Source organism: Panonychus citri, unplaced genomic scaffold, assembly GCF_014898815.1.
Source record: "Panonychus citri isolate SS breed McGregor unplaced genomic scaffold, ASM1489881v1 Contig00002, whole genome shotgun sequence".
Classification (NCBI taxonomy): Eukaryota; Metazoa; Arthropoda; class Arachnida; order Trombidiformes; family Tetranychidae; genus Panonychus; species Panonychus citri.
The window spans coordinates 110581-127218 of NW_026515407.1; the positions used below are offsets into that span (position 1 = coordinate 110581).

A 16638-nucleotide genomic window follows, 5' to 3' on the forward strand; every position below is an offset into this window, starting at 1 on the left:
GATTGGATAACATTTGCAATTGGAATTTGAATTAAGTTTTTATTCTTGTATTTATGGTTTTTGGACACAAAATCAAAGTGAAAATGATTAAAATGAAATAATGAAAGAAAATTCAAGTTAAATTGATGTTGAGAGAATAGAAAATGTTATGAAAAATGGAATTGAAATCAAATTAAATATTCAAGTGTCCAAATCATCAAATCGTCGAAAGAGTTTGATTAGCACCAATTGGTTCCTCCATTCCAATCCATTTCGCCCTTGGAACTTTTTTCTTTCTCTTGTTCTTCTTGATGTTCTTCTTCTTCTGGTTCACCTGAATCTCCATTACAATGATCAGTCTCATTATTCATTTCGTCCTCAGTCATAATATCGATCATTGGCCAAACGAATACTTCAGAGTCTTTATCTTCGGGTGGTGATGATTTTCCCTTCTCTTCGATACTCCAATCAACTTTAGAAATTGACTTGTTCAATTGCGAATCTTCCCAAGAAATATTCGAATCAATGACAGATGATTGTTGTTTCTCTTCACGAATTATAACCGATTTATGAGTTTCCTAATAATAGATGAAGAACGAGAATTATTAATGAGAAGAAGCAAAAAAAGAAGAAAAAAATCATTTAAACTCACCAAAACAGCTCTTTCACTTTCGGAGATTATGATATCATTAATTAGACTTTCAAAGGTTCGAGTTAAATTAACCAAATCTTTCAATTTGATTGCTTTAATTTCCTCTGATAAAATATTCCAACCAATGATTTTTTCGGTAACAGTAGACATTTTGATCAATTAAGAAAATAGAACAATTAACAAATAGAAAAAAAGATAAAAAGAAAAAAGGTAAAAGATGAAAATCAAGTGAAGATCAAGTGAAGATCAAGTGAAGATCAAGTAAAAGGCTTGAAGACGAGGAAGCGAATGACGATCAACTCAATTTCCACCCTCTCTTTTTATACCCGAACCAGAGGTTCATGGTGGGTGGAATTAGGAGGTTCGATGTAATAATAATTTGTCACTTTCTAAGAAATTTACCCAACTAAAGATCATTTAAACAGAGAGAGAAAGAAAGAAAGTAAAAGGAGAGGCAAAGAAATTGACAAGATCATGAGAAAAAGAAGATCAATGTTTATGATCATGAGAAAACCAAACAAAAATCTTCTTTCTCACTTTACATCTATTAGTCTACAGACTAGAAATTCTTCTAATCAACTAATAGAGGCAATTAATTAGTCTTTCTCACCCGTAGAGTGATCAAAGAAAAAGTCGAAAATGATCTAAATTAAAATACGATCACTTTGATTGTCAAATAAAATACAACAGCAGGAGGTAAATAGTCAATGATTTACAAGATTTACTTACCAATTAAACTAATTTATTTTTCTCACCAAGAAATTAAATATCACATCAAATTCTAAAATTCTTTCCAGGTACATATTAAACATCACAGTAAAATTGGGAAAAATTTTAATTAAAATCTCTTCATAAGTTAAATAATTAAAGAAAACCAAACAATTTAATCACATTCATTTAGTTTTACCTTCAGGGCGATTAATCCAAAAATCGAATTCATTGGAAGTGTTTTTCTATTCCACCAGATGGTGTTGGCTGTTATTCGCTCGTTGAATAGCCAATTAGTTACTATTTTCACTTCACTTTAACCTTTTCCATCTTAAATTTTTATTTACTTTTTTATTCCGAACAATTAAATTAAATTATCACGATGAGTTTTTACTATTTTATTAATTGTATTGCTCTCATATTTGTTCCGCTGTTTTTCGTGTACAAATTCACTCTACTGTAAGTATATTGTACCATCGATACACTCGATTCATTGTCTTGACTAATTTTTGTCTTCTATTCAATCAACTCCAATTTCCAGGTCTGAATATGGATCAATTTACCGGTGTTCCTTTGCTCTATTCGCTTACATAATTACACAAATAATTAAACTGTTAATTATGGCAACACTTTCAGTTCCTGCTTTTCTTTTCGACCAAGCAATTGATTGTTTGGGCCTTTATTATGTTCTTATGAAACAACAGAAAGCCAGTTTAGCTCAGGTGAAAATTTTAGGTAAATATGTCAATCACTTTATTTTCAATTGTTAATGTAATGTCATATTGGAATTTTAAATTTCTTTTCTTCAATTTTTTAGGTGTTGCTGTCGGATGGAGTTTCGGTGAATCTCTTCTAACACGTGTAATTGATCTTTATGTAAACGCTAGATCGATGCAATTTGACTGGAGGCACATAATTAGTGCAATGGAAGCCAATATCACTTTGGTAAGTTGATTAATCTTGTCTAGTGTGTGTTGTTATATTATAACTAATCAAACTATTTACTAATTGTTATATTTCAGATCCAAAGTATTTGTGCTTGTACACTCATTTGGAACTGGTCCAGAGGATCCAATAAAGTTCCCCTCATCGTGTTAATTGCTTATTTTATTGGTCAATCATTAATAGGGTCAAGCTTCATGTTAAAAGCATGTTTGGTCTCAATATTTGCTGTTTCTACACTAATTGTCTCAAGCTAAATAATCATTTTTCATTACTTTTGTAATTTTGCAACAAATATCCTTAGAATTGTCAATATTTATTGTGTTAAATTAACTTTTTTCATCAACAAACCAAATACGAGTTTAAATTTGTTGCTCAAAATACGTGAAAATCCACAAATGAATACACGTGTTGAACTGAATTAACTGACCGAAAATAAGTTTATCAACCTAAAAGCAATTAACTTAAATCCGAAAACAAAATTGAATCGATTCTAATGAACAATTGAATCTAAAATGTAAATTATTTAATTCGTATTGTATTTCGTAGCTATCAACCTAATCTTAATTTTTAATCTCTCTCCTTGGTAATAATCAATGTTAAAATAGTCTAATGGTAATGAAGAGACACAAATGTTAATGTCTAACAGAAATTGATTACATTTAATTGTATTAATTTTGTAAATTAATCCAAAAGAAAAAGTTTAATGGATCATCAATGATTAACTTACCTTCTCATGTTAACAAAACCCCTCAAGTGTTGTCACAATTTAACCTCTTCCAATTGTAATCAATTATCCCCAATCTCTATAATTGATTTTAATCAACAATCAACAAAATGGTTTGGATTTTAGTTGAAAGTGAATGGATTTGTTTACAACATTCAATTCTAGTTTGGTCAGTATTTAGTTCATTGATATCGTTAATTGGATTGTGCTTGGCCTGGAATCATTGGTTATTTGGTTTAATCACAATCACCGGCGTTGGATTATCAATAATTGGGATTCCAGCATCAACAACACTTCAACCTCGATTGTTATTATCATTCATTTGTCTCGATACAATTGACATAATCGGTAAAACCTATTTAACTTTAGATCTGATTATCTGGAGGCGACAATTACGTTCTAATTGTATTGACACTCGATCAATAACTTGTGATTGCACCTTTGACGATTGTCGTGTTATCCTACTTGATACAATCAATGGAATCATTTTTCTATCAATTAGTATTATAATTAATTTACTTCTTCTCATATCAGCGATTCATTTGTACATCTTCATTAGGAAATGTCTTAAATCACTTCTTAAACGAGCTCAATTTAATCAGAATAATCCTAATTACAATCAACCACCTGATCATCACAATAATCAACGACACTCACAATCATCGTTAACTGAATCATATAATCGTGCCTATGGTACATTTAATTCATCATTAGCAATTGAATACAGTAATGAGAGTACATTGTAATTGTATCATCAACACAATAATTGTTACTCAGAGATGATCGTTGATCATGTGAATTACTCTTACTATTTACTAATTGCATCTTGATGAATTGTTTAATATTCGGATCATCAATTAACTGGTCAATTTGCTGTTGAGCTTTGATTCCTCCATCTTTGAAATGATCTTCTAATCTGTTGGCATAATCAAGGTAAACACAATTAGCACAACCAGAACGACAACAAGTATCAGGATTTGGAGCTTCGGGAATCTCATTGTGATTAATTGTGCTTTTAATTTGATTGGTGTTCTTTTTGTCCCCAATCGATTGTTGATCATTTGAAGAGAAACATTTCCATTTTCTTTTCTGTCTAAATTGTTTAGATGAAAATCTTGATTAAATTAAAACGATTAAAACGAACCAATTAAAAGTATTGTCTTTTTGCTCTTTCCAATTTTGCTTAAACCTTTTGCTTTTCTGATCATCTCCCGATTAAACTGATTTGATTAAATTGTATTGTCTCTGTTTAACTTTTTCTTTTAGTGTATTGACTACAATTCTCATTACAGAATGAGTGTTTTCTCTAAATTTTGTGGACTTTTTCGTGATCTGATCAAATCATCGAGTGATGGTGATATCGCTCTAGATGATTACTTGATCATGAATCGCAAACGAACCACAATCAAAGGTTTGTTGGTAGTTTCTTTATATGTTGTCAAAATACTTGACGCTCTATCGAAGGCCAAAATTGCCCATGGATTAATTAAATGTTCAACTTTCTATGCCACCAAAAATGGACTCATACGGATCCGTGAAAGAAGTTCAAAGGAAATCAATAAAATTAGTGATTGTTTTTGGTTATCACCTGAACGTTTCGATTCTCAAGGTGGTCCAACAGTCGAAGACGATATATTTGCTCTTGGTATAACTTTATGGGAGATTTTTAGTTTTGGACGAAAACCGAATGGATTTGCTTATCAACTTCTTTGTCCACCATCATGTCCATCAGAAATTTGGAAAATAATTCAACAGTGTTGGTCTCAAGATCCATGTGATAGACCAAAACCTAATGAATTGTGGGAACAAATTATCCAAATTGAATTAAACTACAGCGAATTAAATGATCTTAAGACTGTAGTTCATAATCGTAATGATAACTCACCATCATTATGGACAATTTCATCGAAAGGTACACAACCTATTATCAATGATGGTAAACCTAAGAGAGTTGATCCATCTTGGGTCATTCCGGTTAATCGTCTTCAAATAGTGAAGACTTTTAATGGTCGAGAAGCCATTTTGGGAACTGGAGCTTATGGTGAAGTCTTGAAAGCTCGTTATCCTGCTGATTCGAATAATTTTGTGGCCGTTAAGCGAATTAACCGACGAGCAAAGGAACGTAATGGTCAAAGAATCATCACTGATGTTGAACGTGAATTCCAAATAATGACCAAAGTATTTCATCCAAACATCGTCAGCATTATTGGAATAGTTAAAGGCAAGTTCGGTGATTGTAATAACATGTACGAGATTTTATTCATTTAATTTACTTTACTCTCTTTTATTTCTTTCCTTCAGATCCTGAGATAATGTTAGTCATGGAATTCATGGAACTTGGATCTTTGGCCAAATTTCTTCGTAAACTAGAACCTAATGAATTGAAATCGATACCATTGCAAAAATATGCTCATGACATTGTCTCTGGAATGGAATATCTTGAAAAAATGAGGATCGTACATAGAGATCTTGCCGCTCGAAATATACTCATGTCCTCGACTGACACTGTAAAGATATCAGATTTTGGTTTAGCTCAATCACTTGGACCAGGAGAGGATGTTTATTTTGTCAGAACTCCTCGTTATTTGCCATTTAAATGGTTAGTTTGATTTACAATTTAGATTGATTAAAAATTTAACCGAAATATATTTCATCCTAATAGGTACGCGCCCGAATCGATCAGAAATGATCCCATTTTCACTCATAAATCTGATGTCTGGAGCTTTGGTGTCACTTTATGGGAACTTTTCAGTCTTGGTGCTATTCCAGATTATCCAGTTAATCCGAATTCAATTGCTGATTTACTTAAATTTCTAGAAGGAGGAGGAATTCTAAGCAAACCTGGTAAAGGAATTCCGAATACCGATAAATTCTGGGCAATTATGGTTAATTGTTGGAAAATCAACTCATCAGAACGTCCTAATTTCACTCAACTCAAAAACGAAATTGCTAAAATTTGTAACGAGATTCAATTGAAACATTAACAATTAATTGTTCAACAATTTTTACTAAATTAACTAAAGCATTTGCTGTTTCTACACTAATTGTCTCATGTTAAATAATCATTTTCATTACTTTTGTAATTTTGCAACCAATATAGACAGAAAGATTGAACTGAATTAACTGACCGAAAATAAGTTTATCAACCTAAAAGCAATTAACTTAAATCCGAAAACAAAATTGAATCGATTCTAATGAACAATTGAATCTAAAATGTAAATTATTTAATTCGTATTGTATTTCGTAGCTATCAACCTAATCTTAATTTTTAATCTCTCTCCTTGGTAATAATCAATGTTAAAATAGTCTAATGGTAATGAAGAGACACAAATGTTAATGTCTAACAGAAATTGATTACATTTAATTGTATTAATTTTGTAAATTAATCCAAAAGAAAAAGTTTAATGGATCATCAATGATTAACTTACCTTCTCATGTTAACAAAACCCCTCAAGTGTTGTCACAATTTAACTTTAACGACATCAGTTCATCACCATCACTCGCAACAACCGATACTTAATCAATGGTCATCTCTTGGTTGACCAACTTTATGATGATTTAGCCATTCGAAATAGAATGTCCTAAACAGCCATAAATATCAAATAGATTTGCACGTCCTTTTCATGAGATTTTTGGATTATTACTTCGAAAATCGAGTTAGTATTTTCTGATCGAATCAATCGAATCACGAATCAACCAAAGTAATCGACAATTAGGTAAATCAGTCCAGAAACTCGTAAAGACTTAACAGTTGTAATAACATAACATAGTTATGAGTTAATCTGCCCCTTTACCTTTGATTGTATTGGCTTTTGGTGCCAATCAGTTAATTATTTGACGAGAATAGAAAATCATCTATTTGCAGAGAATTAGTAAATTATTTGGGTTTCAATTGATTGTTTACCTGGGAAAGTTTTGTGGTTGTGGGTAAAAGGGATTAAAGTAATTCTAACATTAGCAAAGGTCCAATCGCCTAGAAAGTTTATTCTAAAGAGAATTCAACAATTGGAATATTCAAATGATTTGGTATTCGATTGATTGTTTAAAGAAAAACAAAAGGATTAAAGATTTTCTCATGATCATAAACATTGATCTTCTTTTTCTCATGATCTTGTCAATTTCTTTGCCTCTCCTTTTACTTTCTTTCTTTCTCTCTCTGTTTAAATGATCATTAGTTGGGTAAATTTCTTAGAAAGTGACAAATTATTATTACATCGAACCTCCTAATTCCACCCACCATGAACCTCTGGTTCGGGTATAAAAAGAGAGGGTGGAAATTGAGTTGATCGTCATTCGCTTCCTCGTCTTCAAGCCTTTTACTTGATCTTCACTTGATCTTCATCTTTCATCTTTTACCTTTTATCTTTTATCTTTTTTTCTATTTGTTAATTGTTCTATTTTCTTAATTGATCAAAATGTCTACTGTTACCGAAAAAATCATTGGTTGGAATATTTTACCAGAGGAAATTAAAGCAATCAAATTGAAAGATTTGGTTAATTTAACTCGAACCTTTGAAAGTCTAATTAATGACATCATAATCTCCGAAAGTGAAAGAGCTGTTTTGGTGAGTTTAAATGATTTTTTTTTTTGCTTCTTCTTATTAATAATTCTCGTTCTTTATCTATTAGGAAACTCATAAATCGGTTATAATTCGTGAAGAGAAACAACAATCATCTGTCATTGATTCGAATATTTCTTGGGAAGATTCGCAACTGAACAAGTCAATTTCTAAAGTTGATTGGAGTATCGAAGAGAAGGGAAAATCATCACCACCCGAAGATAAAGACTCTGAAGTATTCGTTTGGCCAATGACCGATATTATGACTGAGGACGAAATGAATAATGAGACATATCATTGTAATGGAGATTCTGGTGAACCAGAAGAAGAACAACAACAACAACAAGAACAAGAGAAAGAAAAAAGTTCCAAGGTCGAAATGGATTGGAATGGAGGAACCAATTGGTGTTAATCAAACTCTTTCGACGATTTGATGATTTGGACACTTGAATATTCAATTTGATTTCAATTCCATTTTTCATAACATTTTCTATTCTCTCAACAACAATTTAACTTGAATTTTCTTTCATTATTGTATTTTAATCATTTCACTTTGATCTTGTGTCCAAAAACCATAAATACAAGAATAAAATTTTAATTCAAATTCCAATTGCAAATGTTATCCAATCCTCTTATTATTCTGAAAGAAACAATGATTTTATTTAGGAGAAAAAGGAGCTTCCTCTTACTGCTTTCGCAGTGAGAAAAAGAGAATCGATGAAATAGATTAGAAAAGATCGATTAAAGATCAGAAAAGAAGAGAAGAAGATCGATTGTGGTCGATCAATGCTTTTCAAATTGGTGTTAATGAATTAGTTGTTGTGTTGATTGATAGGTCGGTAATTGAAAATGATTATAATAAATTAACGAAAGAAAATTCAAGTTGAATTGTTGTTGAGAAAAGAAAATGTTATGAAGGATGGAAATGAACTCAAATTTAATATTCGAGTGTCCAAAACGTCAAATCGTCGAAAGAGTTTGATTAGCATCTTGGAGCTTTTTTCTTTCTCTTGTTTTTGTTCTTCTTCCTCTGGTTCACCTGAATCTCCATTACAATGATCAGTCTCATTATTCATTTCGTCCTCAGTCATAATATCGATCATTGGCCAAACGAATACTTCAGAGTCTTTATCTTCGGGTGGTGATGATTTTCCCTTCTCTTCGATACTCCAATCAACTTTAGAAATTGACTTGTTCAGTTGCGAATCTTCCCAAGAAATATTCGAATCAATGACAGATGATTGTTGTTTCTCTTCACGAATTATAACCGATTTATGAGTTTCCTAATAGATAAAGAACGAGAATTATTAATAAGAAGAAGCAAAAAAAAAGAAAAAATCATTTAAACTCACCAAAACAGCTCTTTCACTTTCAGAGATTATGATATCATTAATTAGACTTTCAAAGGTTCGAGTTAAATTAACCAAATCTTTCAATTTGATTGCTTTAATTTCCTCTGATAAAATATTCCAACCAATGATTTTTTCGGTAACAGTAGACATTTTGATCAATTAAGAAAATAGAACAATTAACAAATAGAAAAAAGAAAAAAAGAAAAAAAGAAAAAAGGTAAAAGGTAAAAGATGAAAATCAAGTGAAGATCAAGTGAAGATCAAGTAGAAGACTTGAAGACGATGAAGCGAATCGTTCTATTAATTTCTTTTTTCCTCTGGTAATACTATGTTGTCATAATTGTAATTAATTTGTTCCAATTTTTTAGCAACTCTTTTTATATATTCCGGACATTGATAATACTTGAAGGAGTGACCATTGTTGCCACATCCGTTGGATGACCATTTCTCTTTATTGTGTATATATTTGCATCTCGTTAGACAATTGCCTGAGCAATAGATGTAATCAACGGTTAAAAAAACCGCCGCTGATCCCTGAGATTTCATCTCAATCAGCCCTCTAACAAAAATGTTAGTTGACACACTGCAAAAGCAGTAAGAGGAAGCTCCTTTTTCTCCTAAATAAATCAATTCTATTCTTCTTTACTTTGTTCTCAATTCTCTTAAGATAATTTTAAATCTTTTTCTTTCTATTTATTGTTGTAATTTAATTAATTTTCTAGAAAATAGTTTTAATTACTTGAGTTTCTTCGCTCTACCAGCGTCCATCTCAATTCTGCTCATCTGTTTGACTCCGTCATCATCTTTAATAATTGGATAAAGGAGAAAATGTCTGAGTCTGAAATGATTAGAAATGACAAAAATGAAGCCAAATATTCATCAACAACTCAAAAAGTTAATAAAAATAAGGTAATTAGAATGTGTCAATGTCTTTGTGTGTCTAACAATCAACGTTTAAATTGTTCTTTTTCTTTTTCTTTCACTTGTTCATCTCTTTCTCTCTGTTTAAATGATCATTAGTTGGGTAAATTTCTTAGAAAGTGACAAATTATTATTACATCGAACCTCCTAATTCCACTCACCATGAACCTCTGGTTCGGGTATAAAAAAGAGAGGGTGGAAATTGAGTTGATCGTCATTCGCTTCCTCGTCTTCAAGCCTTTTACTTGATCTTCACTTGATTTTCATCTTTTACCTTTTTTCTTTTTTTTCTTTTTATCTTTTTTTCTATTTGTTAATTGTTCTATTTTCTTAATTGATCAAAATGTCTACTGTTACCGAAAAAATCATTGGTTGGAATATTTTATCAGAGGAAATTAAAGCAATCAAATTGAAAGATTTGGTTAATTTAACTCGAACCTTTGAAAGTCTAATTAATGACATCATAATCTCCGAAAGTGAAAGAGCTGTTTTGGTGAGTTTAAATGATTTTTTCTTTTTTTTGCTTCTTCTTATTAATAATTCTCGTTCTTTATCTATTAGGAAACTCATAAATCGGTTATAATTCGTGAAGAGAAACAACAATCATCTGTCATTGATTCGAATATTTCTTGGGAAGATTCGCAACTGAACAAGTCAATTTCTAAAGTTGATTGGAGTATCGAAGAGAAGGGAAAATCATCACCACCCGAAGATAAAGACTCTGAAGTATTCGTTTGGCCAATGATCGATATTATGACTGAGGACGAAATGAATAATGAGACTGATCATTGTAATGGAGATTCAGGTGAACCAGAAGAAGAACAACAACAACAACAAGAACAAGAGAAAGAAAAAAGTTCCAAGGTCGAAATGGATTGGAATGGAGGAACCAATTGGTGTTAATCAAACTCTTTCGACGATTTGATGATTTGGACACTTGAATATTCAATTTGATTTCAATTCCATTTTTCGTAACATTTTCTATTCTCTCAACAACAATTTAACTTGAATTTTCTTTCATTATTGTATTTTAATCATTTCCACTTTGATCTTGTGTCCAAAAACCATAAATACAAGAATAAAATTTTAATTCAAATTCCAATTGCAAATGTTATCCAATCAACTTATTATTCTGAAAGAAAGAGAATCGATGGAATAGATCGATTAAAGATCAGAAAAGAAAAGAAGAAGATCGATTGTGGTCGATCAATGCTCTTCTCAAGTCTATTCTGTTCAACAGAATCTGTTGTACTTTGTTCTCAATTCTCTTAAGATAATTTTAAATCTCTTTCTTTCTATTGTTGTAATTAAATTAATTTTCTAGAAAATAGTTTTAATTACTTGAGTTTCTTCGCTCTACCAGCGTCCATCTCAATTCTGCTCATCTGTTTGACTCCGTCATCATCTTTAATATTTGGTTAAAGGAGAAAATGTCTGAGTCTGAAATGATTAGAAATGACAAAAATGAAGCCAAATATTCATCAACAACTCAAAAAGTTAATAAAAATAAGGTAATTAGAATGTGTCAATGTCTTTGTGTGTCTAACAATCAACGTTTAAATTGTTCTTTTTCTTTTTCTTTCACTTGTTCATCTCTTTTTCTATTGCTACTTGTTTCTCCATTTTCCATTCTTTGTTTTCTCTTCTCTCTCCAACCTCAACCTTCTCATCTTCCTCCTTCTTCTCTTTCTGCTCTTTTTTGTGAATGCTTGATTTCTCTCTTGATTGAGAAATTTATTCTTTTTCTTCATTTTCTTGTCAAATTTTCTCTCATCTATCAATACCATGTTCTTTAATTGAGTGAATATTTTTCTCCGAGTTATATTCACGTCGCCATATTGGCCTCATGGTTTAGTTATTCTGTCCTTATGATTGGTCTTTCTCGTTCCTTGCTCTTTCCTGTTCTTAGAGGTGGGCCACTATATCGATGATGATCATGTTGTCTGTTTATATGAGACATCGATTTCTCTTACTTTTTGTCTCTCTTTTTCTGTTTGTAAACATCGATTTTTTTTCTGAAAGTATTGATATTTCATCATTATCGATGTTTGAATTGTTAGAAAATTTAAAAATCGTCCACCTCTACTTGTTCTTCATCTTTCCGTTCTCATTCTTCAAGTTGCTTACAAATCCCCGATTCAATTTCACTATCGGCAAAAATTCTAATAAGTAAAGAGACTACTGTATCAACTATTCTCTCGGTATCAACAAATTATAGTATAACGAATACTACATGATTGTATTTTCTTTTCCGTTTTTATTCCTCTTATAAAATTATCAGGTTAAAGACTCTGACGACTCAAATTTAACTATGCATGGTCCCGATGAAGCTTCGGACTACACAGCCTCAACATCAACTAACATCGAAAGTATCAATAGTCGTGTTCATGACGATAGTGATTATGAAGGTGTTGAAATCTTATTATCCATGAGAAGTAGAGTTTTCAACTGTAAATGTGGCGAGTATCTAGATTCCATTAAAAACTGGAGTGAACACCAAAGAATATGCTCTGAATCGACGGTGAAAAGTAAGTCAGACTTACCATTAAATTCTTATTCATTAATTCATCATTTCCTTTTTTCTTATTTTAGCCTCAGCTCACCGTGAAAAATGTCAACTTTGTAACAAGACATTTTTGACTTGCGTTGCGTTAAATATTCACAGTACAAAGAAACACAATAAGAGGAAAATCCGAACTGACTCTGTGATGCATTGTCCATGTGGTCAAAGTTTCACAGCCAAATGGAGGCAAAACTGTGTCCACAAACTAAATAGTCATGGACGACATTGTAAAGCATTTAAAGAACGAGGTATTATTATTATAACTTTTATTACATGTATTATTAATGAAAAACAATGTAATCAAATTGATTAATATGAATGTTTCTTTTCTTTTTCAGAGACTCAATGTTCAATCTGCAAGAAAGGCTTCATCAATCGGAAGAGTCTCGAATATCATGGACTAAAGGCTCATAAATTGGCAGTGCCAGTCAATAGTTAAAATGATCTGCAATCAGTTTAAAGTTTGCAGATGAATGTAAGGTGTATGAAAGTGTGTATTTAACAATCAATTGTCTTTTACCCTTTAATCAATGACAAAATGAATGACAACAGGTACAATCAGGACTTGGAACTCTGGGAATATATTAGAGTAAAATATAATCTCTTCTAATCTCAATCTAATCGTAACCCTTTTATCAAATTATATTTCTCTAGTTAGGCTTTAACGATTAGTTCAATTTAAGATTTTTAGTGTATTGTCTACAATTGTTTATACAGAATGAATGTTTTTTTTTAAATTTTTCCTACTCTTTCATGAGTTAATCAAATCACTAAACACTGATGATATCGCTCTGGATGATCACTTTGATTCCGAATCGCAAACGTACCATAGTTAAATATCTATTGATTGTCTCCTCATATGTTGTGAAAATACTTTGACTTTGACTTATCGGTAAGGAAGAACAAGAGTCCGTCAGCTCAAAACATTGGGCTGATATTTTCTCGGCTCAAGACTAGCGACTTTTTTTATATATAAAAGAAGCAAATGCAAATCAATTTATTTAATCGAAGAATTAAAATAAACATTTGATCTAAACCAATTAACTAACAAAACATGATCATTTTTGCATTTCGAGTAATTTCAAAATTGAGATTGTGTTGATTACGTTTAAAATTACATTAAATGGTCTTTGCGATTCCAATTTCGTTCAACATTTTGTGTGTATGTTTTGCATTTAAACTAATTTTCTCCTTGATTAATTAAATAAATTGATCTGAATTTCATTATTTTCCGAAAAAACTTCCTAGTTTCGAGCCGAGAAAATCAGCTTAATGTTTTGAGCTGACGGACTCTTGAACTGATTGACCAGAAATTTGATTTTCCCAAAGAAAATGAAAGTAACTCCATCTATGAGATGTTCGAAAAAATATTCAATACTATTTACTTTTTTTTTCTTTTCATAATTTCAATGAAATTCATTTTCTTTTGAATTTTGATTATCTAACAACAATCAGAATAAATTAATGTATCAAATAGTCATTGCTCGACTTTAATCATTTTACTATAAATTATCATCCATATTCTCCTTTAATCAAGGTAAGAATTCCTATTCTACTCACCATCATGATTCATCTTAATTTAATCATTTTTACATTTTTCTTTTTCAATTTGTTTCTCCTTCCAATTAGAAGCATGTTCATTTTACTTTTAGAGAAGATTTTTTAATTCTTTTTGTTTGGGCCAATTAATCACCTTCACCTAGTGATCAACTGATTCTAATCATTTCCATCACCGATAACTAACAATGAGCATCGGAATAATTATTCCAGCTGCTGGTTCTGGTTCTCGTTTTGATAATTCACCACCCAAACAATTTGTTAAAGTTGATGGCCTACCTTTACTTTATTATACAATATCTACATTTGTCAAGTAAGTAAAATAATCGATAGATCATCAATAATTCAGTTTTCATTTTCTAACAATATTTCATCTATTTGTTTCTCTTTTCATTTCCAGATTATCGTCAACAGTGTAAGTGTAACTCTTCATTCACCCAATTGCCTCACTCAATCAACAATAGTTTGAGATTTTCACATCAAACTGACGTCAATTATTTTTTTCCCTCATTTTAATTGTTTAGATTACGAAATGGCTTAACTATTGTTGTAGTTTGTCCTGAAAGATATGTGAGTCTTGTCCGAGAAGAGATTCTGTCATATTTTTCAAATCAAGTTGAAAAGGGATCACTAACTGTCATCTTAGGCTGTGATAGTAGACATCGTTCAATTAATACAGCTTTGAATTACCTACACAAAAGACCAGGTTTGTTGATTGTATTAGTACATGTAGACCAATTATTATAATTGTGTTTCAATGGTTTCCCTGTCAACAGATCGACCTGAATTGGTTATTATCCATGATGGAGTAAGACCGATGGTGGACACAAATTTACTGTCGCAGTTAATTGAGATGGCAAAAGAAAATGGGGTAATTAGTAACCATTTGATGAATTTGTGGTGGTTTCTAACATTTTTCCATATTTCCATAGGCAGCAGGTCCGATTTGCGATTTGGTATCAACTACACTGAAAATTGATTCAGAAAATTTCATCTCCGATGTACTTTATCGTGATTTATATAAACAAAGTGAAATGCCTCAAGTATTCAGATACGAAGTGATTAAAAAGGGTTATGATGACGCAACTGATTTCGATCTTGATAATGGCACTGAATGTATGGACTTGGTACGAAAATATACCAATGTCAAGACCAAAGTTGTTCGAGGATCTCCTTCTAATCTATTTAAAGTTACTTTTAAAAAGGATCTTTATGCTATAGAGGGAATGCTAAAAGGTAAGTGATTAATTGTTCCATCTAATTTGTTTTCATGAAATTGTAATCTTTTCTCTCTCTCTCTCTCTCTCTTAAATCCAGAAATAAGGACCATAAAATTGATTCCAATGTCTTCAAGCGTTGATGATGACTTTTTATTCATCGAAGCAGTTGAAAAGGAATTGAAGAAACGATTTAAAAAAATCTTGATTGAAACATATCGAAATGGTCGCAATCAAAGTGCACCAAATGAATCTTTAGTCTTTTTCTGGTTCCTCGAGAATTGGTCAGCCTTCAAGAACGAAGAGAAATCAATCAATAATCGACAAAAATATTCCAGTTGGGCTCATGTTATCTTCCTACACCAAGAATTGGATGAATCTGAATACTGTGACGTGGTCCGATACACTAAATCAAGTACAGACAATTACATATTAGGATCAAAAAAAAGTGACCCATCAAAATTAACCAACTTTTTGGCAACTATGCTCTGGAATCATGACCATTTCAGTGGCTATGTCCACTTTTTATAACCAAACTATTCACTTGATTATTTTATTTTTTTTTCCAACAATCCAAACTGTACAAATCATATTTCGAAAAAATTACAATATTTACAATTAAATTATCACAAACACCAACAAACAATCAACTAAACAATTAAGATCCAATTCAATTGCGGTTTAATTTCCCTCTCAACAAAAGTAACCCCATCTGGTGGAAAAGAAGATCAATCAACTGTCAGCGCGAATGATTTTTCATTTTCTGTTAATTGTTTTTCCTCATTGTTTAATTAATCGTTGGTGAGCTTCATTTAATTTATATTTTCCTTTTTAATCAATCAATTCTATCTTGATTTAAACGTTGATTGGGCTATCAACTAAACGATAAATTGTTTAACATTGACCACCAACATTTTAACTTTTGCCACTTGTTGATTGGTAAATTTTGATAAACGTTACTGATTTTGTTCAATGTTTATGTTTGTTATTATCAATTGAATCTGTTTAGAAATGTTTTTGTTGACTAATCAATTCTAACATAAAGTTATTACTTTAATTGCCAAGTTACAAAGTGATTAGGGCTGTGCTTGATAAAGATAATTGTTGGTTAATCATTTTCATTTTCACTTTCATTTTAATGTCTGTGAATAAGTGACTCACCCAATCAATTACAATTATATAAAAACAACTCTTTCTTTTTATCAACAGATTAATTGATAACTTGGAAACGTTTTCTCATTAATATTTCAAATTGCAAGAAATTTAATTTGACATCGAAAAATTTATTCCAATTGTGTCCGTCCTTGTCACCAATTCCAACAAGTGTGATTACAATTAGAAAACTGCATCAAATTGAATAGACATTTTCACCTGATTGTTTGTCCGAATCAATTGTGATTAAAGTGTTTCCTTTTTCTCAAAATCATCTTCAACATGTCACCTTCAATATCATCTCTTAAC

At 31.1% G+C, this 16638-nt stretch overlaps 8 protein-coding genes across 11 annotated transcripts; 6 read left to right on the forward strand and 2 right to left on the reverse strand.

Annotated features, from left to right (window-relative positions):
- Positions 1 to 19: 19 nt before the first annotated feature.
- LOC128387129 (uncharacterized) lies at positions 20 to 1562 on the reverse strand. Of its 2 annotated transcripts, XR_008324963.1 has the most exons (3): positions 1361 to 1562; positions 632 to 735; positions 20 to 557 (listed from the first exon to the last, which is right to left on the reverse strand). XR_008324963.1 is itself a non-coding variant. In XM_053346293.1 (2 exons), exons 1-2 carry the CDS (start codon positions 779 to 781, stop codon positions 219 to 221), a joined length of 489 nt encoding a protein of 162 aa, XP_053202268.1. In that variant the 5' UTR covers positions 782 to 1225; the 3' UTR covers positions 20 to 218. The 2 variants fall into 2 exon arrangements, 1 of the variants encoding a protein (XP_053202268.1); XM_053346293.1 differs by lacking the exon at positions 1361 to 1562 and having other exon boundaries at positions 632 to 1225.
- A 78-nt stretch (positions 1563 to 1640) lies between these two features.
- LOC128387091 (transmembrane protein 147-like) lies at positions 1641 to 2636 on the forward strand. The gene is made up of 4 exons (XM_053346242.1): positions 1641 to 1798; positions 1881 to 2074; positions 2157 to 2284; positions 2362 to 2636. Exons 1-4 carry the CDS (start codon positions 1722 to 1724, stop codon positions 2536 to 2538), a joined length of 576 nt encoding a protein of 191 aa, XP_053202217.1. The 5' UTR covers positions 1641 to 1721; the 3' UTR covers positions 2539 to 2636.
- Positions 2637 to 2840: 204 nt separating this feature from the next.
- Positions 2841 to 4161, forward strand: LOC128387080 (uncharacterized). The gene has a single exon (XM_053346234.1). It carries the CDS (start codon positions 3119 to 3121, stop codon positions 3752 to 3754), a length of 636 nt encoding a protein of 211 aa, XP_053202209.1. The 5' UTR covers positions 2841 to 3118; the 3' UTR covers positions 3755 to 4161.
- A 126-nt stretch (positions 4162 to 4287) lies between these two features.
- LOC128387071 (tyrosine-protein kinase JAK2-like) lies at positions 4288 to 6052 on the forward strand. The gene is made up of 3 exons (XM_053346222.1): positions 4288 to 5229; positions 5310 to 5607; positions 5671 to 6052. Exons 1-3 carry the CDS (start codon positions 4302 to 4304, stop codon positions 5990 to 5992), a joined length of 1548 nt encoding a protein of 515 aa, XP_053202197.1. The 5' UTR covers positions 4288 to 4301; the 3' UTR covers positions 5993 to 6052.
- Positions 6053 to 7127: 1075 nt separating this feature from the next.
- LOC128387119 (uncharacterized) lies at positions 7128 to 8130 on the forward strand. The gene is made up of 2 exons (XM_053346283.1): positions 7128 to 7573; positions 7638 to 8130. Exons 1-2 carry the CDS (start codon positions 7424 to 7426, stop codon positions 7977 to 7979), a joined length of 492 nt encoding a protein of 163 aa, XP_053202258.1. The 5' UTR covers positions 7128 to 7423; the 3' UTR covers positions 7980 to 8130.
- A 101-nt stretch (positions 8131 to 8231) lies between these two features.
- On the reverse strand, positions 8232 to 9153 carry LOC128387099 (uncharacterized). Its single transcript, XM_053346255.1, has 2 exons — positions 8920 to 9153; positions 8232 to 8850 (listed from the first exon to the last, which is right to left on the reverse strand). The coding sequence occupies exons 1-2, from the start codon at positions 9067 to 9069 to the stop codon at positions 8446 to 8448; spliced, it is 555 nt and encodes a 184-aa protein (XP_053202230.1). The 5' UTR covers positions 9070 to 9153; the 3' UTR covers positions 8232 to 8445.
- Positions 9154 to 9383: 230 nt separating this feature from the next.
- Positions 9384 to 10942, forward strand: LOC128387108 (uncharacterized). Of its 2 annotated transcripts, none has more exons than XR_008324960.1 (3): positions 9384 to 9828; positions 10230 to 10333; positions 10402 to 10942. XR_008324960.1 is itself a non-coding variant. In XM_053346268.1 (3 exons), the coding sequence occupies exons 2-3, from the start codon at positions 10184 to 10186 to the stop codon at positions 10741 to 10743; spliced, it is 492 nt and encodes a 163-aa protein (XP_053202243.1). In that variant the 5' UTR covers positions 9399 to 9828; positions 9940 to 10183; the 3' UTR covers positions 10744 to 10942. The 2 variants fall into 2 exon arrangements, 1 of the variants encoding a protein (XP_053202243.1); XM_053346268.1 differs by having other exon boundaries at positions 9399 to 9828; positions 9940 to 10333.
- Positions 10943 to 11100: 158 nt separating this feature from the next.
- On the forward strand, positions 11101 to 15835 carry LOC128386768 (D-ribitol-5-phosphate cytidylyltransferase-like). Of its 2 annotated transcripts, none has more exons than XM_053345846.1 (11): positions 11101 to 11351; positions 12122 to 12368; positions 12433 to 12651; positions 12742 to 13295; positions 13859 to 13940; positions 14033 to 14273; positions 14361 to 14375; positions 14485 to 14666; positions 14737 to 14831; positions 14893 to 15196; positions 15278 to 15835. In XM_053345846.1, the coding sequence occupies exons 6-11, from the start codon at positions 14149 to 14151 to the stop codon at positions 15706 to 15708; spliced, it is 1152 nt and encodes a 383-aa protein (XP_053201821.1). In that variant the 5' UTR covers positions 11101 to 11351; positions 12122 to 12368; positions 12433 to 12651; positions 12742 to 13295; positions 13859 to 13940; positions 14033 to 14148; the 3' UTR covers positions 15709 to 15835. The 2 variants fall into 2 exon arrangements, with proteins under 2 accessions (XP_053201821.1, XP_053201831.1); XM_053345856.1 differs by having other exon boundaries at positions 14036 to 14273.
- The last annotated feature ends 803 nt before the right edge of the window (positions 15836 to 16638 follow it).